The sequence below is a fragment of the Simochromis diagramma genome, unplaced genomic scaffold (genome assembly GCF_900408965.1).
Source record: "Simochromis diagramma unplaced genomic scaffold, fSimDia1.1 OVJJ01000481.1, whole genome shotgun sequence".
Taxonomy (NCBI): domain Eukaryota; kingdom Metazoa; phylum Chordata; class Actinopteri; order Cichliformes; family Cichlidae; genus Simochromis; species Simochromis diagramma.
Genome location: NW_024386898.1, coordinates 1,731,775 through 1,754,687, shown reverse-complemented (window position 1 = coordinate 1,754,687; position 22,913 = coordinate 1,731,775). Strand labels below are relative to the sequence as shown.

Here is a 22,913-nt window from a genome sequence, read left to right as displayed (position 1 = left end):
TTTTTTTTTAATCCTACTATGGTGCAATTAATTTTAGGTCCTTACTAAAAATGTCACCCGTAAACTTTACACAAAACAAATGAAAGAAATATCTGAGGAATATCAAGAGTGTGTCAATATGCATGCGTGTGCAGGGGCTAAGAGTGACAGAGTCTCAGTGGCACCACAGGTCTGTAAAGGGGTTAGGGCAACCAAATGCCCCAAACTTTGAAGTCTGTTTAGGCAAACGCAGCATCAACATATCTCCTCTCTGTCAGGTCAAACGTCCCATGGCTATAGTGCACTTATCCAGCTACTTAAATGTTTAAGATTGGGGGGTTTTGTTTTTTAAAAACACTGCTTTATATGACACAGTTGTAAATATTTAGGATGTAGGTTATTAAACGCTAATATTTGGGACCCAGAGCCCTGCTGGTTTTTTAAATGTCGACCAGCTAATCAGAGACTGAAAGCAACAGAACACTTGGTCCCAAGGACCGGCACTTAAAACATCCTCACGAGTGTGTGGCTACACAGCTTCCAATCCCACCTTAGCTCATGCATTTCCTTCCCAGGACCAGATTAAAGTAAAACCATGGTTAAAATAACTTAACCCTTTATCACCTATGACTTTATGCTCATTAAGTCTGATGTTGTCAACAAAGGCCAAAACCAAAAATATGTATTAAATTTTAATCAAAGATTGTCTGAGACACTACTGTTGTCAAAAAAATAAATAAAATAAAAATCACCCAACCTACAAATTTTATCTGTATCAGTGACAGAACCATCAGAGCCATGTGGGTTTACTGAGCATGCAGTGGAAACAAAGGCTTTGCACAGACACACAGCTTGTTTTGGTCTTTATAGGGAATTTGTTGACAATATATATTAAAAAATTAAACCGCCTTGTTCATTCACTAATGTGGGTGAAGCTGTGATTATTTATTTTGTTTTAAATAAAAGCCCATCACCAATCAAGTTTTGAAAAGTCAGATAAAATGTAAAAACCCACAACCTAAATAAATGTCCAATTTGAGAATTTCCAAGTCATTTTCAAGCAGTGTGGCATGTAATCTGTCAACAGCCATTGTGCATTTAAAACATCTGCAATTTTGCCTGTCATTATGCACATAAGAGGGTCACATCGTTAAACTATGGGATTGTCTCTAAAAAGAAACTACACTATGCATATCAGATTATCTCCTCAACAACAGGTAAACTAAATGAGGTGGGCGAGGACCACTAGCTTACACGCACACTCACACTTTGCATCAAGATTCCCTTCCACGTTTGGCACTGTAAAGCATATTAAAGGGGGGGTGGCAGGTGAACCCTTTAGTAAAACTACAGCATTTCTTGGAAGAACACAAATACCTCCCTGCAAAACACCTCCTTTAGTGATTCAGTGTATGGGAAATCTTAAAGGCCCAATGATGCATGCAGTTCAGGGAGATGGAAGCACTCCACTCTACAAGGCAGACATTTTCATTGGCTGCCTTGCAAATCACCTTGTAGCCACTTAAGTAGGGTACTGACAGAATTACAATGAAGGGAAATGGCAAAACATTGAAAACCAGCTTATTTTGTAATGATCATATTCCAATATTGTGGTAAAGAATCTTCTCCTTTCATTCAACATGCACCAGCTCTATCTGCCCATGAACATGATAGTTGCACATGGCTAAGTAAGGGAACGCTCAAGTGAAATAACCATTTGCATTTGAAACAGAAGGTTCACATTTGTATGAGTGTGACATCTGGATGACAATCCTCAAAGAGGTTAGCTCTCAAAACCTTTGGCTGAAGTTCTTGTCTCTTCCTGTGCTTAACATTAGAAGTCTATGATTATCATAGGCTGATTGAATTTCTAGAGAGGCTAGAAAGAAGAGAAAAAAGGTGAACAGGCATCAACGATTTCCATCTTAAGGGCTAAAATATCCCCAGACAGGGCAAAGCCGATGGTGTCCAAGGGAGTCTCACACGGGATGTTTTGGTCAGTAAAAGTTTCCACTTGTAGAATGTGTAAAATAAATCGGATCCAGACTATACAAAAACCGTCCTCGATTTAGAAAGATAAAAGCCCAGTGTCCTGAAACAGAGTCTGGGTTCTGCTTCACTTTTAAGCTTCTTCAGCCATGGGAGGAGAAGATGGGCCTACTGATGTTGCTGTTGGTTGTCATGGCTGCCAGTTCCCACCTGACGTTAAAGAAAACAAAAAAAACCAAACAAAAAAGCTTTAGTAATCACCAGCAAACAATTAATTTGATTTTAAAGTGCACCAGTGCAAAACTCAAAGTTATTAGTGCCAAATATGAATAGGCATGATGTTCATGCTGGATTTAATTTTTTGCTTTTAAGCTTCTTTAGCTCACAATTTTATAGTTCAGTTATTAAAATAACTGAAATGGGCAGGTTTGAGCCTTATGCTAAGCTGTCTACAATTTTATATTTGCAGAATCCTTTTATATTTTAAATCAAGTAGTTTATATTTGGACCCCTGACCCCACCTTACCCACGTGAGGGGCTACATCGTGGCCCCCGCTGTAACATGAGCATCAGGAGCAGGAGCTGACAACAGGGTCTAGTGCTGACCTGATGACAGGTCAGAGGTTGAGCTCCAGATTGTTATCACTGGGTCTGGTTTCACACTCACTCCCTATCAAACGGCTTTGTTCGTTTTTTTGTTGTGCACGTGTGTGTTTAAGAGGGGAGATTGGCACAGGACCTAGAGATGCCACTGAGGGGCAAAAGGAGTTAACCAAAGTCTTGTGACCCCAACTGAAAACCCTCTAAAAGGTTAGAAACACAACTGCAAACACCAAAGTGGGGAACATGCAAGGTGGCAGTGACGGTGCAAGAGAAATGAGAGGCTAAGAGGAGTAATTAGTATCAGGTTCCAGGGGGTCCACGTGTAACAAAAATCCCCTTAGTGGAAGTCCTCAATTTTAGACAAACACCTTTCCTAATGATCTCCATTAGCTTGCCTGAATCTATGAATTAAGGTTTTAGGGGAACAGTAATGTACTTTAAATTGCTTTTCTGCAATTTATATATACACATTTTCTGACAGCTAGTCTATTTTAATGCATCTTACCTTTATATGCATTAAACATGGGCTTAAATGCAGCTATCAAGACTTCCCAAACCTGCCATTACAACCTCACAACAAATCAAAGTGGTGCTGTCAAAATTGAGTCTCTTGCTAGTCATGTGTCAAAACAATTTGATATCAGTCAGCAAGACGGGAAAATTATGCGTTATTAATTCAAAATGCTGAGGGGGAAAAAAAGAAAAGACTTTTTACACACTTGTGTGCCAACTCCTGTGCAGGATATTCAACTAGAAGAACTGCGATAGCATTTCATCCTGTCATGATCTCCATGAGCAGTGTGGTGTAACTATGACGTTCCTATATATCACCAAGTCAAACAGGGTGCATACGGTGGGAGGGGGGAACCAAAAATAAGCTTTCAGCAGACGCTACATTTTCTCAAAGGCTCATAAGCTTTATTCATTTAAATTAAACCATTTAGGGTCTTTCATAAGAAACCTTTGAAAGCTCTTTCTACACAGTGAGGATTATGGACATTGCCAATCATTTCACCTTGAGTCATCACTAGACTGATAGGTGACTGGGATGCTGGCTGGCTGAACTGGCACAGAAGCTTGTTTGACGGTCAGATTATTATTATTATTTTTTTTAAAATAATCAAGCACAACTGTCTAAGCTTCTTCTTTTTTTTTTTTAATTAATTAATTTTAAGCAATCCTAAACCATTTCAAAACCTTTCAGGTGGACAAGAAGTAATTTAAGTCAAAGCCAACTTTTCACTTGATTAGTTTATGTTGCTACTTTGTAACCACACCTGAAGTTGTTTAATGACTGTTAATCATCTCAAAGATATAAAGGTTTAGCATTAAGATTTTGTTATATTTAATTTCCAAGGACAAAGTAGTGAAATTACTTTTTGTAGTCCACTTTATTGTTAATTTCAGTTCTTTAAAGGCTGAATAGGTACTCTCTGCACACCATGTACTGCATTTGTATTTTGGCCTTTCCTCTACATCACAGGGAAGGATCTTATACAAGCTGTACATGTGATCACAGACAATGAAGCAACTGAAAGCAGCACTATACAAATGGTTCCTGGCTGTCTGACTTCTGTACCCGAACCTTTATGCATTTAGATCTATAATTATGATTTCTACATGCGAGGACCTAAGCCAAGTCAGACAAAAGCCAGAGTAAAACTTGCCACTAGTTAAATGAAGGATAATGAATCATAATTTGCCTCTTTTGAAAAACAACCTAATTAGAGAGAGACTGAGTAGTGGCAACAATGACTGGCATAATAAAAACAGCACGAACAACAATATGTCAGCTCTATGACAAAACAGTGCTAATGTTTGAGAGGAGGATGCTCATCTGACCTGATATCATGTGGGAGTCCCGACTGCTCCAGACTGTACTGAATGACAGCTATTTTGCATAAAGTCTTCAAATTAGGGCCTGAAAAGAGAGTGCAGTGAGTCATAGGATGATCAGTGGCACTAATCATACTCAAGCTATTAATATCAATTTCAGCTGTGGGAATTCAAAGTTGAGCCAGGCAGGTCAGATCTAAAGAATCTGTAGATGGAAGGGTGCAAAAATAATCAATAGCTGGAAAAAATAAAAAAAAAATAAAGCAAGTGTTCACGTATGAGAACAAGCAGGACATGATGACGCGAGTGTGGAAGTCACATCAGTACACAAATCATCTTATTAAAAGCCAGATTTCTAATAATACGTGCAAACTCCCTCTCATTTACTATCATCGGCAAAGGCTGTTCCACCATATGTTCAGTGATAAACAGTGTGAAGGCACACGTGACTGGCACGAGGAAGCGTAGGCCACGGGGGTTGTCATTGGGTACTGCCAGTCCCATAAGGTCCCTGTGTAAGCCCACCTACACAAACCCTAACTGTGACCTGACAGCATTACAGGCTACCCCAGTGCAGGCAGGATATTGCCATATTTGGTAGTCCAAGAGACGGAAGTGCCGCATTTGACAGCACCGTGCAGAGCCAAGGCCAAGCATACTAGGTCTGGTCAGAAATAAAGCAGTCATTTCATAATTTATTACAGAGAAGGGGAAAAAAAACCCATCCCAAATCTTATTTTAAAAACAATCATTTGTTTAGCTTGCTTTTCTGACATCTTAACAGAAAAGTCGATATAATTCCCTTTTAAGTTATCTGTGGGCTGCCTGACAAACATTTCCTGTACAATTCACAACAGTTATTGACCAGCATTGGCTTCTGTTTGTACTCAAGTCTGAATTTGAGTTTTTGGCCATATGGCAAAGTTTATGCCAGAAAAGATGTTAACTGCAGCAGCTTCAACTGGCAAAAACCGTAGGGCTCTAATTAATGTTGTACTTAATTAACGCATCACAAATCAATCCGAACAGCTGTCTGGCAGAGATGTCCCTGTACACACGAGAGTGGGTAATGAGAGAAAACCCGGGATTTTATGTCCTTAACTCTTCATCATATCTTGTTCACATATGACAAACCGTATTTTGGTTTAATCTATAATTAGCTGAAATAAATGGATGAATATCAGTTGAACAGGTAAAACAGTCTTAATTACAACATCTGCCTTTTTTTTAACTTTTATTTTGTTGAGCTGCTTTGATATGTATAATATAAAAAAAAGTCAAAATATATGTTTGTAGGATTTTTGTTTAAGTAAATTAATAAAATTCACAAACCCTTAGCTCAGCAAGTACTCATAATGGTAAAGACTCTGGAAGCGTGCAGCCAGGCTTGTAAATTTAACTCTTGTAACAGTTAGTGGAGACCACCTACTGTCTTTTTAGCTGCAGAACCTGCACTTTACCAGCCAGTTGCTGCCAACTCCTTTGTTGAGAAGCAGTACAGTGGATTTTGTGAGATAATTCACTATTAAAGCAGCAGGACTGAACTAAAGCAGTAAAATAGATATGACATCTAAACCATGAAGGTGCAGGTTCAGATTATAACACAGTTCATCGATTCTGGTGACTCCTTTGAGATCATCCTAATGTTTTCTTTATGTCATTGAGTCAAAAATTGCTTGGGGGGTGCATTATCTGCAACAACACAGAATCCTAAGAGAGATACAAATAAAGACAAGAGTACTTACTGAAGTCTAAGATATACAGGTCTGAATGATCCATGAGGTTAAATTCATCTCCCATTCCTTGCTCTGGACAGGGGCTGTAAAGAGAAAAGTAACAGGGTTAGAGCGATTCTATAAACTTCCTGTTTTCATGAGCACAATTCACACAGCTTACAAAGACCGTAAGCATTACTCAACTACTTAATGAGACACACACACCATAGAATTCCAGCATTGGACTCAGTTATTTATCTTATTACATGAATCAGTTGGGACCATAATCAGGGAGCCACAGACTGTCCTAAATAAGAGCTATCACACAGCTCTCCTTATCATGCGTTGCATGATTTAGGTCCACAGGAAGTGGAGCAGTCTTGTAAGACAGACTGGCCAATGCTGATAGTCTCCCAGACCTGAGCAGCCATAGATATCACTGCACATCTGTTTCCTGCCACAGTTAAGCACATACACCTGTGACACCTGGTGCACCACAGCTGAACAAGCCCAAACTATATACCTGTTAAACCATTCTTTTAATTACCTTTTCTAGGTAATGTAGCCTGTCAGTTCAGATTTATTCGCACATATAGCAAGGTAGTACATATAGCTTTCCAAATGCACGCTGCACACGACTGCTTTATATTCATAATGTAACAATAAAACTCATCTAGAAGATAAAACGACACTTTACATTTAAATTCACCAAGCCGTTTGCGTTCTATGGAACCATTAAGGAGAAAGTGTAAAATGCAGAAGCCAAGTTTTAAGAGTAAAATCAAGATGCTTTTTGGACCAGCTAGTGATTGGCATGTGTCCAACCAACCCAGACATTACCACAGGAAGAAAAAAATAAAATAAAATTGTTGGCAACAGATTTGTTGCAGTTTTTTTGCATTTACGATTTTCATCACTCTTCATCTTTCATTCTTGCCCTGAACCATCCTCTTGCTGATCTCAATGCACCGTCTCGCCACCACCCATCAATCTCTCTCACCCTTTCCTGCTGTCTTCTCCATCGCATCTTCCTTTCGCTCCGTGTTCAGGATGTTGTAAGGGTTTTACGTTGCTAATCTTCCCTAAACAAACACGGCGGTGGCTTAAAGCAGCCAGGAGAGATGCAGAGCACGAGCTCCGTCGTCCCAGGGGGCCAGCTGGGGAAGTCATTACGCCCCCCGCCCCCCAGGAGGTGACCCACCCGGGCTTAAAGTGGGAGCCTTTATCAGAATACTCACCCAAGCTCTAACATTACTGTGGTGATTGAAAGGGTACATTTCAATAGTGGTGAGAAACACTCACTCTTTAATGTATGACACACATGTGAGTTACCTGAAACTTTAAAACTACCACCGGAATTAAATTAGCACAAACGTCCCTCATGTGATAATTAGTATTGATGATTAATTTTAACCAAACAAATGGCTTTGATATGACTCATTAAATCAGTCTTACAGCTGTTTGTTTTTTCTTTTCTTTTCTTCCCCCCCAAACATCCTAAAAAAACAAAAAAACAAAAAAAAAAAAAACACCATGCTGTTGGGTGGCATTGCCGTATTCAGTCAACAGTTTCCTGTTTTTTTAAGTGCATCATTCTCAAGTTAAGCCAGCTAACAGCATTTGTTTAATGTAAGAAACAGTATGATATAGAAATATTCAGCTACTTGGGAGTTTTAGATACCACATGTGTGGAATGGACAAATATCAGCAACCTGGCTACACAACAGAAGTAATGAAAAGCAACATCTCTATCTAAAGAGCACCCCGCAGTAGCTGTGAACTACTGTGTAAACCCGTAGGGAGGGTATCGGCCTTGGATGCTGACGCGTGAAAGAGTACAGATAAGGGAATGTTTTAACACGAGCAACCACAGAGATGAAGATTGCATCCACTGGGATATGGCTTCTTTGGATGGTCGTGGATAATGCAAGTCAGGGTGTGAAATTCAGCAGAAAATTAGGGAATGGTAATACTTTATGGGTCACAACAAAGAGAAAGGGCTGAAGCAGACTATGGAGGCAGCGGCAATAATGGCTGTCTGACGCACTATTCGGAAACGGGAAAGTCACAGTGTGTGACTTTATGTGGCATCCTGGTGTTTGATGGGCCACTTTGTTACTTGATCAGCAAAGTATCACTATGTGTGAAAGTGCTCCTCCCCCTACAGCATAGTGGTTCCCAGTCTGAATGAGGCCTGAGTGATGCCACCCCCCCACTAAAACAACACTGAGTGCTATTTCAAACAACACTCAATGAGGGCGTCTAATCACCTAATTGCCGGTCCTCTCTAGCAAGGCACTACCTGCTCCACTTCATTATCTTACACACCAAGGTTTCAAAAGTGTAGAACAAAGAGTTGAGCTACAGTCCTAAAACTAATGAAGAGACACCAAAGAGCCGAGGACTATTTCAAAGTGTCGAAGAAGTTAATTGCCCACAATTTTTGCAACTTACTTTCAGAACCAACACTGAAAACGAAGTGGCGAAGAGAAGATTTGGATCAGATAGAAATTCTATTCATGACACCTCTGCTATCTCAAAACAAATAGAGTCAACAATATACCTGGAACCTGACCTGTCGTAAGCATGTTTTAAGTGGCTTCATTGGGCATATCCTCATTCTTGGGAATGATATGATCTGCATCCCTTTCCTTTCTCCACTTCCTATTGAACTTTGGTCCATCAGAACCATCTAACTCACAGGAACTCATCATGCACTACAACTTCCTGTAGAGGACTTTATCAGGAGAGCCAGACTTACACATTATTGCTGAAACACCTTGACTGAAAACACATGAAAGCAGCGAGAACAGTTTGTGATGCGCTTTCAACATTTTAAAATTACTTCTGATATGATGGGCAACCCAGGTCCTAACTGGTGGGTTATATTTGTTTAAAAAAAAAAAAAAAAAAAAAAAAAAAAAAAAAAAAAAAGAAGCTTTAACTGTTACTGTCATTCAGACAACAGTACAAGCTAAAAATTATTAAAATTCAATACATTAAGAGTATAGGCAGTGCTTGGTCATGTCTATTAACCTTACCCAAGGTAAAAAGCAAAAGCATTTAAAATATAATGAAACAATCTATATAGACATTATCCAATAGGAATTTAAAAGATTGTTAAGATTCCAGCAAGAGTTTGTAATGGTCTTTGTTATCACTGCTCAATAGATTTCTATTCAATGCTTTTGGCTTAATCTCTGCTGTCTAAACTCGTCTTACCCAGCTATCTGTGCCCCCTCCTGGGCAGTGGCTGGACAGTGGATTAAGACAGAGCTGCCCAGACCTATACCCCATGCAGAGGGTGAGATACAACCTGTAGCTGGCTCCCAGTGAGACAAATAACTGACTTTAGATTAGAAAGAAGAGATGCCAACCCCTAATGAAGCATGCAACTCAAATTTCAGTCTCTCTAGATAAAATATAATTGCACTTAGTGATAATACTTAAAGGCACTGCAAAGTCAGAGTGGTTAGTAATTTGGTCCCTTGGTCCCAGGACAGGTTCTTATCAACCTAGCTACCTAGAAAAATTAGGGTGATTTAAAAAAAACATTTCTCACAGCTCTCAACATAACTGGTTCTCAAAGGGTTTGTCAAATGTTTAACTGCCAGATTCATTTTGAAAAAATAGGTTATTTGGTTGATTTTGATACACTGCCATTTACATACTAATAAACACAGTTCTCATAGATCATTATAACATGTATTAGCTCACTGGTTAACTTTCCATCAGTGCACTGCTTGAGCAATTAGTTCTTATAGTACTGCTATAAGAGTACTCCATCATTTTCCAGAAATATCAATTTTAATGTAAAGCAGCACTGTTTAAAACACGACTTGCTGATTAAAACATCAGACATTATCCTGTTACACAAGTTGACTGGTGGGCTTTTCTTGTAATTTACTACTTAAACAGCTTCAGCACAAACTCCAGACAATGTAAGGAGGATCACAGTCCAGAGTTGTCTTTTCCCCTCACATGTAGCACATGGCAGGAGATACCCTGCTTCAGACCTGCCCGAGTAGTGTGTGCAGGAGGCAAGTAACACTTGTCGAGTGAATTCCCTGGCCTCCTCCCAGCACCACTCTCACATGAGTGTAAATCAGTGTTGTCAAACAGACATTGTACTAGGCTGCAGAGACTTACACAGAGCATTTAAATTTCAGATGCAGACATACGTGCAAGCTCGTCTTCTAATGTCTAAATTTAAGGGATGTTGTGTATGCGTGAAATCGGCTAGTCTTGCGTTATTCTACTAATCCAAAAAGCACAGAGGTGTTTTAGTTGTAATGACAGCACTAACTCAAAAATACTACTATTTAGAAATGTCTACTGACATGGACAACAGCATCACAATGCATCATCTGTGTAAGGCTGTTTATTTGAGCTGCTGTGCAACACTCAACCCCTACGCCACCATAATGTATACAGACCGTTAGCAGGTTAAGGAGGGTTAAGATGCAGATGAAATACTATCATGAGCTTGTCTTTGAAGAGTAAATCACAGTGTAGCTGAGCTCCCCCAAGGTCTTGTCCTGCCACGCGCAGTATGCCCCATATCCTGATGGGGTCACCTTCGCTGTTTGACAGGTTTTATCTCAGGAATACTAAACACACAGACAAATAATAAAGGAAACTTCTGCAGGGTACCCTTTGACACCAAAGGCCAAAAGACAACATGTGTGGTATCAAAATCTGTTGTGCTGACAGGCATGCATCTATAGAGTCGATTTCCACTGTGGCAGATCTAAGATATTAAGTTGGCATTGTAGCAAGCCTAATGAAGCTAAAAATATTAAAGTTTCAAGCAGAGTTTTTTTTTTAGTTTTGGTACAATACCCGGCAAGAGAGGACTATCATTTCTCAGACCCATGCTGTGTTGAGTCTAACATTTAGACAGGCAGGTTCCAGGGTGATAACAAGTCACGTTTTAACCAGATGGTCTATTGTAACAGCTGCCACTTCAGCTATTGATAAAGGCGCAATTCAGCCGTGTCCGAGATATAGAGGCACCAGGCTTCTGACCTTCCTGGACTACTAAACAAAAACCCCTGGACTTTGCAGAACTTCTCTGGCTCACCAAATTGCAGTTTTATAATGAGCTGTTAAATTCCACACAGATTAAATATCCCAGTGAGATTTTGGTAGCTTAAACTAGAGGTTTGGAGCTGGAATGTTTTGGCTACCAGCAAGATTACCTGCTATGTGGTCTCCCGCTTGCTAATTACGTAAAGCAGCAATTCACTCTCAGTGGAGATCAGACGACTCCGATCTGTTTGAGTTTTAGAATCAAGTAATTCAAACCCAGAGTCTTATATTTAGAGCTTTCAACCCACTCATCCAGTGCAATGACTCGACAGAAGCCAGAAATATTAAAACTGTTTGTTTTTTCCATCTAATGTTAGAAATGGCGTCAGCATGCTTTCCATCTTTACTAAATGTACTAAGTGACTCTGCATATTTCCAAAATGGAACAAATGTGTTAAGGTTGGCACAGCAGAGTGTGTGTACCATGCTGACGTAAGCCCAACAAGAGCTGTGACTCACTAAGTCATGTGAAGACATCCAGACAAATGCAAACACCACCAGAAAAGGCACCAAGTGTCCAAATACATAAGTCAGTAGAATATCTAAGCATTGACATTCAGATGCAAATAAGTAAATTAATGGAAAAATTAGATTTTGAAGGCCGTAAAATATCCCAGGTTGCTCAATATCACCCAATTGTGGAGACACGACCAGCAGTTTCAAGACAGGAGTTGCATGATTCTCCTTAATCAACAAAAGAGTTCATTTAATGAAGGAGTTATTTTTGAAGAAAAACATACACCTCACTTTCATCTTATTAGATATCATCTTGACACCGGTATTATTTTTTTATTAACCATTTGAGTTGCACTCACACTATATTTATCATCATGTATTTGATTTGTAAATGTAAATACAGATTATAAGTAGGTTTCTGTAATCTCTGAAATATGTAAGAGTCAGATGTATTACCTGCTCTTACTTATGCACAGTAATATCATCCTAGGTGTATGAAAACTATACCTGCTTTTGAAAAAACTAATTATCAGCAGTATACACAAAAAGGTGCTGAAGGACTAAAAAAAAAGGCGCAAAGGACAACAAGGATCAAGCAATTACAAAAAGCCTTCAATCACAGATTAACATTTAAACACACAGATAATTTAAGTCTGTCATCATTCAAAGATGAATGAATGCCGTCATGGTAAAAATACATTCCCTAAAAGCATTGTTGGAATGAATGCACATCAGGTCCAAGTAGTTCAGAGGCCTGTGCCAGATTTCCCTTCATAGATTCCGAGCTGTCTGCTCCCAGCATGCCAAGCTGTCATGTCCTTGTTCACTTCCTGCCCCTCATAGGATGCCCTGTTCCCAGGCTTGAAATGCTTCCTGATTTAGCTCAACCTGGGTTTGTCGTAAGAAATTAAACACACAGTGAGAAGAGAGCCAACAATGACAACATGAGCACTGTGTGGCTCTGCCTTCATACGCAACTCAACTTGAGCTGCGCTTCATTCCTCGGGGAACGAAAAAAAAAAAAAAAAGAAAAAGAAAAAGAAAAAAGCAAGAAATAAAGAAGAAAACAATTTACATGGTTTAACTGTTCATTGCTTGTATGCATAGGTGAAGGTCGGTACAGGTGGAGTTGGTCATGCACGGGTCGTCCTTCGTGGGGCAGTGAGCAAGACTCAGTAAATGAGTGTAGCAGAGGTACTGGGGGTATATCAAATTGCACTCTGTGAGAAAGAATGCTCCCTAAGGTCATAAATCAGAGATGGGGCAGACTTTCGCGCCTTTCTGCAGCTCAGCAGTCCTGTTTACACTGACGCAAGTGGTACTCAACACATTGCCACTAATGCCCAGCCAGTCTTTCACACACACAGTCTGCTCATTTACCTTTAAAGTGAAAGCATGTATTAAAATAGAGGTATCTTCCACTTAAAAAGGATTATCTGAATCCAAATTTAACAGCACCAAATTAGAGTAAACCAGGCTTGTTGGCTGCAAATCTTACTTATACTTGGAATTTCATGTTCTGCTAACAGCAGTGTGTCTCATTCAGCTGTTCCTACATTTTATTTTACAAATGCATTTTAGCATATTGCAAGACGACTGAAGCACAACCCTTTGGAAAGCAGAGCAGTCATGCTTGAACTAATGGTTTAACAGTCCTTCACTAAAGTGATAAATTATTCTGAACAAATTCCTGCAGGTAAAATAAACTGGGAATAAATATCAGAGGGGTTCTGTTTAAGATCAGTCTGAAAGGACAACCAACTCAGGAAAACAACATTTGGACTATAAATTTCAACACAATTTCCTCAGAAGATCTACTGAAATGAGGAGCCCCACAACAAACACAAGCAAGGTGTCCAGCAAATAATTCATGGCAGCCTGTGCAAGCATTCGTCAACTGCATTGAGACAGACACTAATAACTTTCTAGCCCTGTTAACAGCCCTCATGTTGTTAGGCCGTGCAAAAATAAACACAAGAGGTGCTGGTTTTAAATGGACTGTTCAAACGTAATTAGTTAATGAAACTGGATCAGGCTAGTCTTTATCAATGCAAGTCAAGACAAAGCCTAAACACTGTTCAAATCTTAAAATTACAACTTTATTAGTCAAAAGACGAAAAAGAATTTAGGTCTGCTTGGATGGTGTTTGTGTGCAAATGCTTATGGGAGTTCCTGCGTGTAAGAAGCTTAAGTGTGCTCTAAAATAACAAAAACAAAATAATGAGCAATGCTGGCCAAGAGAACCTGTGTGGCCAACTTACTTGGAGCCTGTGAGGATCATGCTCCAATTTTTACAGTAACAGAAAACCCCTCTCCAGACTTTGAACACAGCAACTACCAAGCACATAATAGACAAAGCAGTTTTTCCTCTAAAGATAGATTCATGAATATGTTAACCTCTGTGCCCTTGGGCTTTTAAACAGGATGTCAGAGATATTATGTAGTGTTTGATTTCTTCCTCTGCTCCCTTCATCAGCTCAGTGACACTCCCTTTTCCAGCCCTATCTGCTCAGAACAGGAAATCATGACTCCATTCTGGACTAATCCCAGTGAGTACCTAAACAAAGGATAACCTTCAAAAATTAAGACTCCTTCCGAGCTTGTCATTTTCATTATAAGCTTCTCAGTACTACATGAATAGCTAATGATTACAAATTTAGAGAGACAACTCTTCTGTATTATGCTTTTGCATATTATTTGAAATGTGTGTCACACGTACGCGTTTTGGGGTGTGATGGACAGCACAATGTGGTAGCAAGTGAAGCTTTACAAAACACATCCAGCAACAGTCAGTGGCTCAAAAACTACAGGGCACGTAGACGTAGAGGGTCTGAAAGTAGCCTTATCCACAGCCTTGTGATCCCCACCATCAGGTTATCCCAGTGGAGTTCTCCTGATAACAGGGTCTTGTTGATAACAGTACCCCAGGACATGCACTACCCTGAACGATGCTGTAAGCTACCTCATTACTCCAGCGGCTACTGGCCTATCACAAGAACGTCACCACCTCAGCGGCACCTAACCAGCTACGAAGCCCCTGGTTATCACTACTGTAGACAGCAGTCTACAGGATCCAGACTGTGTTTGGCATATTGAAAAGAGAAGACTGTCGTCTGTCCTGAAATGGTCAGATGCACAAAAAGTTGCCACCCCTTCAAGACAATCACTGAAAAAACTGAGTGCAAAAAGCCCATATTTAGTGTTTTTTATGAGAGCTGTGAAGGCAAGGACACAAAAGAACACTTAAGCAGTCATCTTTAGTGCAATGAGGAGCCATTGTGATTTTTCCTGAAAGAACAACTAAAATTTGAGCGACTGAAGTCCATCCATGCTTAATTTCATGTCCTTTGGTACATTTTCTAAAATGAACCTGAGAAGTAGAGGTAAGACATGTATTTTTTTTTTTTTTAGACTCCAATTGCCTGGAAACCTTCACCAGCGCAGATGGTGTAAACATCATTATTAAGGATTTCTCAGATGCTAGGCTACCGGACCAGATTTTTGTCTTTTTGTGAACTCAAAGAGTTTATCAGGTGAACCCAGGTAAACGGATTATGTTTTTTGGGGGGGGATTTTTTGTAAATGTTCAAAATCTTAACATCGATACAAAGTTTCCATCATATTGACTCTGACATGCATGTGTCTATTACATTGTGTCATTACATGAACGTCTGGGCAAACTTTGATAACATGCATTTCTTTCTGAATTAGGGAATGAGTTAATGAGTACAGCACACACAAAATGTTTGGCAGAGATGTAAATATACAAATGATTGACAAATGATGACAATTTAATTGAAAAATAAATGTTTGAAGTTCAAATCTAGGTCAAGTACTAATATTTTGTGCCTCACCTGGTTCCTCCAAAGAGGATGATTCGATCTCCAACCATACAACAGCACTGACGCCGCCGAGGGCACGGGCCTTTCCCTTTAGGTTCAACTTTCTTCCATGTGAAGTTTTCTAGTGTGTACACACAAGGCAAAAATTTGATTATATTAAAAGTTATATTTTATATAAAAAACAAGAATAGATAAAAAGAATGGGCATAGATACAATGACAGATTTCTTTGGAAATGTATCTGCAGCACAATAAATCTAAACTACAAGAGGTTACATTATACCAGCTAAACTAGAAGAGTTTCTCACTATGCCTGCTGTTTATTCAGCTTCCTAAAAATATTAAACCACAAGGCTCTAAGATAAAGGAATATTTATAAAGAAATAAAAATAAAAAGAGACAGGGGGGGTTAACCTTCAACACAAAATCTTACATTTCAAAAATAGAAACAAATCCTCTATGAAGTGCATGCAACGTAAGCGACGATGTTGAAGCTCACTCACTTGTTCCATATAAGGATGAACTGTCTCAGACCCAAACAGCATCACTGCATCTCTATAGCAACAGGCCATTCAGACCCTTAGATAATTATGACTAAAATTAAAGTGCTGCCACCTAGCGAACTGCAGAGCACATTTAGATGGCAACTGAAGAAATCAGCTTTAAATAGCACAGGCACATAAGATCATATCCACTACAAAAAAGACCAAATCCTCAAATAAACTAGAGAAGAGTTTAGAAAACAGCTATGGCTGTCCTTGTCCAAATTCCCTGCCAATGTTTCCCAACACATCGCTACATTAATGATCTACTTTTAATATGATTCAACACCATGTGCAACTGCTGTCACAATGGTTTTCTCTAGTTACAACTAGAAATGGCAGTTGGGAGACAATTAAACATAAATTAATTAAAACAATGGACTTTTAGCTAGTGCCTGGTATTACCTTTGTCATTTATTTCCTGACACAAAGATAGTATCAGATAATATAGTGCTATCTAACACCATTTAGGACACAACGAGTTTACCACAGGTGTGTTGCTTCATCAATGACTATGTTTAGCATGTAACAAGAGCCTGAGGCTTTCTTCCAGAAAACCTCCTAAACCAATTTGAAATGCAATCAGGTAACATTCATCAGCAACTGAATGGGCTGTCATTCCAGCATCTGTGTTGCAAAACATGAAACACAGAAAGCAACTTTGTGGTGAAAAAGGAAGCAGCCAATCACCATTACGCAAATGTCAATTATGCAGCGGAGGAGGACCGGTTATTTATGCATGAAGAAATGAGAAAAGTAGGTCAACACAAGCTAGTCCTGCACTTCTTGTATTGAGGTAAATAGTCAGGGTGGAATTTAAAGAACTCTTTAAAAAAATAAAGCTACCAGGAATTAAACCCTCTAGTGGCAGTGCTCTACAGCAACAGGACAGGTTTTCCAAATCTAAATGATGTAAATATAGACTTACCTGGATTGAATTTCCAAAGGTCGTTGAAGTGTCGTTCCATATGAGAATTGTATCCTCCAAATATGTACAGCTCTCCATTGTAGGAAACTTCAAAAATAAATAAAAAGTCCAGATTAATGATATTTGAAGTATACTATAAGGAACCACTTGACCCAGATAAAGTACCTTGATTTGTTTAATCGAATAACGTTGGCAGATTATATTTGACAACACTGTTCTCACAACACTAATCCAACACCTAGATGCATATAAAAGATTAGCACCTAGCCTGTAAATATATTGGAACAAACAGAACTCAAATTAAAAGAACTTAATCAGATACTGGTCTAATAACACAGTCGATTTTATGTGTGTATTTTGTGCCTTACAGGCTGAATGACTTCTGCGTCCCTCTGGTAGTGGCTGTGTTGAAGGGGTGGTCAGCCAGCAGTTAGTCTCTGTGTCAAATACTCTGATCTTGTTGCAGTAGACCTCATTGTTGGAGTGGAAGGGACCAAGACGATCTGCTCTTCCTCCAAACACGAACATTTTTGTCCCAATGATGGTAGCCGAGTGGAAGTCTCTCCAGCGTGCTGGAGTTCCCTGCAGAGCAAAGACAACACACGATGTTACTGTTACACTCTTCCACACTCAAAGTTTTAGTGAAGAGAGAGCAGAGCAGTCTACTCAGACACTGAAGTTATAGCTATTGAGAACATTTTTGGTAAAACTTAATTTACTGTCTTTATTAACTCATTCACTGCCATTGACGTCTATAGACGTCAATTGAAAAACCCTGGCAGTGGGGAGTTACCTGATTTGAAAATGGCTGGCAGTGAATGAGTTAAATCTAAAATTTCATCAAGTTATGTTGATCATAAGCCTTGGTATGGAATTCATCTTCCTAAAATATTCCAGATCTTATTCCCTGGGATAAGAAAAAAAAAAATCCTAATATTCAAAACAAAACCATTACATGTCAGAAACAACTCTTACGTTCAATATAAGGGACAGTGTTGAAGCTCATTCGTTCCATATAAATGATCAACCATCTCAGGCATTTCGCCCAGGAAAAAAAAACAAACAAACAGCAATTTCAGGTAAACACTGCCATCTAGTGGATCAGTTTTCCAACTACAAAACCACAGTGAATCCCAAACCTCCCCCAGGCACCACCATCCCTTTTCAAAGGGATAGTGGTGTCCAGTCAGCCCAGTCATTGGGATAGTGTAAACAATGTAATGGGAGCAAGACACAGAATCATAATCAAGATATATGAACTTTACCAGAAATATGACTGAAACAGGACCTGCTCTCACATACTGCAACCAACTCTAACAGAGGCAAACCTCGACTCACTTTACATGTCACTGCCCTGTAGTCATGCCAAAATCTTTCACAAGCCTTCCTTTCAGGAATGTGCTGCCAATGTCTAACCATGAACTTTATGCAGACAGGGGGGCTTTGTAAATCGTTAACATAGTTGAAAGAATACCAGAACCAATACTGAAAAGTGAGTTTTACACATGCAAATGTAAAAATACAAACACTAAATGATCCCAAAGTTCAAAGGGGAAAAAAGCAAGTGAGTAACAGCACAGAAGTTTTCATTTTCCTAAAGAGGAATGCAATCCTAAGTATTATTCAGTCACATGCACCGCTAAATCTGTAAGCACCACAGTCCAATCTCCTTACTGACAACATGGCTGTAACTAAAACTGAATGGATTGACTTCCTCCACAGTAACTCTGTCATATGATGACTAAAATATACTTTACAAGCGTTTAATCACATGAGCATGTTGACTGCATAAACACAAATAGTATTTGCTAAAAGGAGACTGTATATAATCCAGTGTGAGGCTTTTTGAACTTTCCTAGCAGGAAGCTGCTTTGAAATTCCACACTGCGCTGCTTTTATAACATGCCAATATACCCACAGGGAACTTATGTTGCTGATGTTCAGCTGTGTCATCTTTGTTTTTTATGAGAGGGTTTCCTGTTTGTTTGTTAGGAGAATTATTTTTAATGCTCAATACAGAAAAACTGTCAAGGAATAACCAGCAACGGTTGAAAAGCAACAGCTAGTGACTTTTAACTCACTCTGGCATTAATTAGTGACCAAACCATGGTAGTGGTATCCAGTTTGTGGATGTCATTGGAGAAACAGTCAGCCTAAAATAAATAAACAAAAAAAGATTCATTTTTAATGTTCACAGAGAAAGTTTGTGTAAGCAAAAATAAATCAAAAATCAAACTCACCAGCTGCTCATATCCTCCAAATATATACATTGCCTTTCCCAGGACACAGGCAGAGTGGCCGTCCCTCGCCCCTGGAACAGTCCCTGAAGTCCTGGGTGTGTACCATCTGTGAGTATCTGTGAAGCAGTCGCAGTTGTTCAATATTGAGATCAGAGCACTTGCGTTACATGCAATGGAAAACTATCACACGCATGCAGGTGCTACAGCTTTCTTAATATAAAACAGTTCCTCTACTTTTTGTTGTCACAATTTTAACTTCAAACAGGTTCATCTCAAAGGAAATACACCCTGAAACTCTCAGCAGCACGAGTTAGACGAGGGTCTACTTACTGACATCAAAAGCATAGAGCACATTGCAGGCCCCCTCTGTGTCGTTACGCCCGCCCCAGAGGTAGATAGTATCATCCAGCAGCACAGCTGTGTGGCCATAACGCATATATGGCACTTCACGGGGACGTTCAAGTCCTGTAATCCTCACTGGAGGCAGCTTCATCCAGCGCAATGACACTAAAAAACACAAAAAGTAAACATTTTCCTTTATTAAAAAATAAATAAAATATAAAAACTTAATGAAAGAACATTTTTTTAAAATTCAATTAAAAACAAACACACAAAAACAATGCTGCCTGACAAATTTTACTTGATACTTACTGTGTTACAAAGGAAGTTCTACAAATTCAGTTATTCGCGCGCGCGTATATATATATATTTTTTTTATTTTTTTTTTTTTTTTTTTAAATGGATATTAGGTTGGTAGTCAGTAATTTATTTTATTACCATATCTTTCTTGCTCTGAGAACTAAAAATGTAAAATTTGTTAACGTGCCTACAACTCTCTCACAGTGAGCTTTCCGTACAGTTCACATCACTTTAATAATAAAAAGTACCATCAAGAAAAGAAAAAAAATTAGACTCAGTCTTTGCAGTAAATGGGTCAATGGGGGAAGGAGGACAAAGCAAGATGACAGGAAACTGTAGTTAAAGAGGTCCCATTTCCATTACACTCAAAGCATTAGTTCCACAGATCTTTTCATGATACACCAATAGCAGGTAGGCTCTATCTACTTTGGGAAGTCGTAAAACCCTAAAGCAGGTGGCTGACCACACAATGGGGAAAAACCATGCAAAATGAGTTAAGGGTGTTTCTCTTAACCCATTTAAAGAAAACAGCTGTGCTTGTCTGATAGCAACTGAAAAACAACAACTGGAAAAAAAAAAATTGTTGCAAACCGCTATGAAAAGCTGGGGTTTAACTGCCAACCTGAGTGAGTTTTCAGTAAAGTTGTGCACATTCACATTCAACAAATTACAACAGTTTCTTAACCTTTCTCAATACACTGGGGGGGGGGGGGAAGAAGTGCTGTCCTGCCTGTCAAATAGATTTTTTTCCCACCCATTTAAGATACAAAAAAAAAAGTGCATGAATCAATTTTACATAAACATCAATATAGTCTTTTTCCAGAATATCCTTTAATTCTTTTTTTTTTTTTTTTTTTTTTTTTAACTTAAACACTTTTACAAATGAAACAATTGATCTCTACACACACACACTTACCACATACCTGTGTTGAAGACGTGCACATCAATCTGACGAAGTGTCTCATAGTCCTCCCCGGAGCAGTAGCCTCCAAAGGAGTACACCTTGTGACCCACTGCCACAGCAGCATGGTTGACTCTCCGTGGCCCTCCTTCTAGGTGCACAGTCCAGCGCAACATTCCCCACTTCTGTGACTGTGAGCGCTTAGACCATCACTCTGATGCTCCCATCAAACCAAGGCCATTAAAACCTGTGACCACAACAAGGGTAGTAGCAGCACTCTGCTAAAGAGAACAACAGGGTAAGTTGTGAGGGGGCAATCAAGGACAACAAAGGGTAACTGTTGTTCCCTTGGGCTAACCTCAGCTCTGCTGTTGCTGACAGGTACAAGCCTCTGTATCTATGCTTGCAGGGTATTTTAAGAGGTGATTAGACCTACACTTACCACCCCTTTCTATTCACTCTTCACTTTGTACCCACCCACTGCACTACAATGAGTTTAAAGTCAGAGTAAACATGTGCCTCCTTTAGGCAGTACTATAGGAACACAAAACACTGCCACACTACTCAAGGAGATTGCTCAATCTATACACAGTATTGAAATCCTGCCAATTTAATATTTGTGAGTGTTTCTATTGTTTTTTTTCTTAAAAACAAATACAACCATAATTTGCCTATTTTATCCATAACGATTGACAAAACTGAAGTACACCTGCAGCTCTTAGCTCAATGGGAAATTAAACATTTCCAAAGCGACATTTTCAGCTCTGAACAGTGAAATTTAAGTGACATAAAACGCTACTTGTTAAACACAAGTAACTCTGCCTCTCCCCTTGCTTATTCTGTCCCTGTGACACACTTTACCACTGACCTCCAACCTTTGTTTACCGTTAAAAATAAAACACCCCTAGAGCACCATTTAACATAGACCTATTTCAAGCCCACATATCTATGAGGAGCAACAGAAGCACAAATCTAGTCACCAGGCATGTGAACCTTAACTGGAGCCAATATTTTCGATGATTGCACTATGTGCACTATGGGTAAATTGACACCCCAACATGCAAATACAGTTAAACCGTTTAACCTTTCCCAGGTTATTCAAAGTTAGCAGTATAAATGCACACAGTTTCCTTTATACATACTTAATACTCATCTCGAATAATTTGTTATACAATTAGACAACATGAACATTTTTGCAAGAGCCGAGCTGAGTAGAAAGCACCTTCTATCCCCCTGTCCTATTGAACAGTGCACTGTTGACATCAGATGACTAACAACGGTGCTTCAAAGTGCACAGCGGCTATCAAGTAAATAAGACTCGTTTGTAAATGGGTGCATACTTCTGCACAGATCTCGACTGACCGAAGCACAAACTGTTGACAGATGAAGCTAATCTAAAGCTGGTGACATTGAGCTGTAACAGTTATAACACCCAGTGGACGCCTCACACACTAGCTAGCTTTGCTCTTTAGCTAACGTTAACAGGCATAACAACAACCTTTTGAGGCGCACTGGCTAGCCGCCGCGGTCGCTTATCTCTCAACATCACCACCACAGTAACGAATATGGTGCTACTGCAAACAGCTGTTTGACAGCCAAGGTGCTAGGCTTTGAGAGGCTAGGCTAAAGCTAAACAGTCGAAGCTAACTATTTAGCTGTTAGCAAGCTAACGTAAACTCTAAACAAACGACAGACAACTTGTAACACAAAGACATTCACTCCCAGCTTTGGCAAAGTTACGAGTTAGTCAAGTGAAACAGAATAACATTCATATATGTTCAATTTTGCTACCTTCGAGCCGGTTGTGGTTGACAGGCAGCCAGGCAGGGCTATCCCCCGAGAGCCCCTACCAAGCGTGATGGAATGAGAAGTTACCGCGAGCACCCCCTGTCGGCTGTTTTATACTTGGGGAAAACACGCACGTGAGTCTTTCTGCTTTAAAAACAGATGGATTTACTAACTGCCGTGCTAAGTGCAAAATAGGTCAGCGGCTGCATTTTTCGACACCGTTTTTGCATAGCACAGAGAGAAGTTAGAGTTGAGTGTCTTAATGTAACTGTGATGTTTTGCAGAATGGCCGGATTAACCTGTTAGGTGACCCAGAAGCTTAACGTTTTTGTCATCCACGTGGTGTGATCACATAATAATGTCAC

At 39.5% G+C, this 22,913-nt stretch overlaps 1 protein-coding gene across 5 annotated transcripts; it reads right to left on the bottom strand.

The window, feature by feature from the left end:
- Positions 1-22,797, bottom strand: klhdc3 (kelch domain containing 3). 5 transcript variants are annotated; one of them, XM_040034416.1, is made up of 11 exons: positions 22,552-22,794; positions 20,776-21,041; positions 19,551-19,727; positions 19,221-19,336; positions 19,062-19,133; positions 17,349-17,562; positions 16,981-17,067; positions 15,524-15,632; positions 6,153-6,226; positions 4,414-4,492; positions 1-2,178 (listed from the first exon to the last, which is right to left on the bottom strand). In XM_040034416.1, exons 2-11 carry the CDS (start codon positions 20,885-20,887, stop codon positions 2,112-2,114), a joined length of 1,107 nt encoding a protein of 368 aa, XP_039890350.1. In that variant the 5' UTR covers positions 20,888-21,041; positions 22,552-22,794; the 3' UTR covers positions 1-2,111. The 5 variants fall into 5 exon arrangements, with proteins under 5 accessions (XP_039890350.1, XP_039890348.1, XP_039890349.1 ...); XM_040034414.1 differs by having other exon boundaries at positions 20,783-21,041; positions 22,552-22,790; XM_040034415.1 differs by having other exon boundaries at positions 20,783-21,038; positions 22,552-22,790.
- Positions 22,798-22,913: the final 116 nt, after the last annotated feature.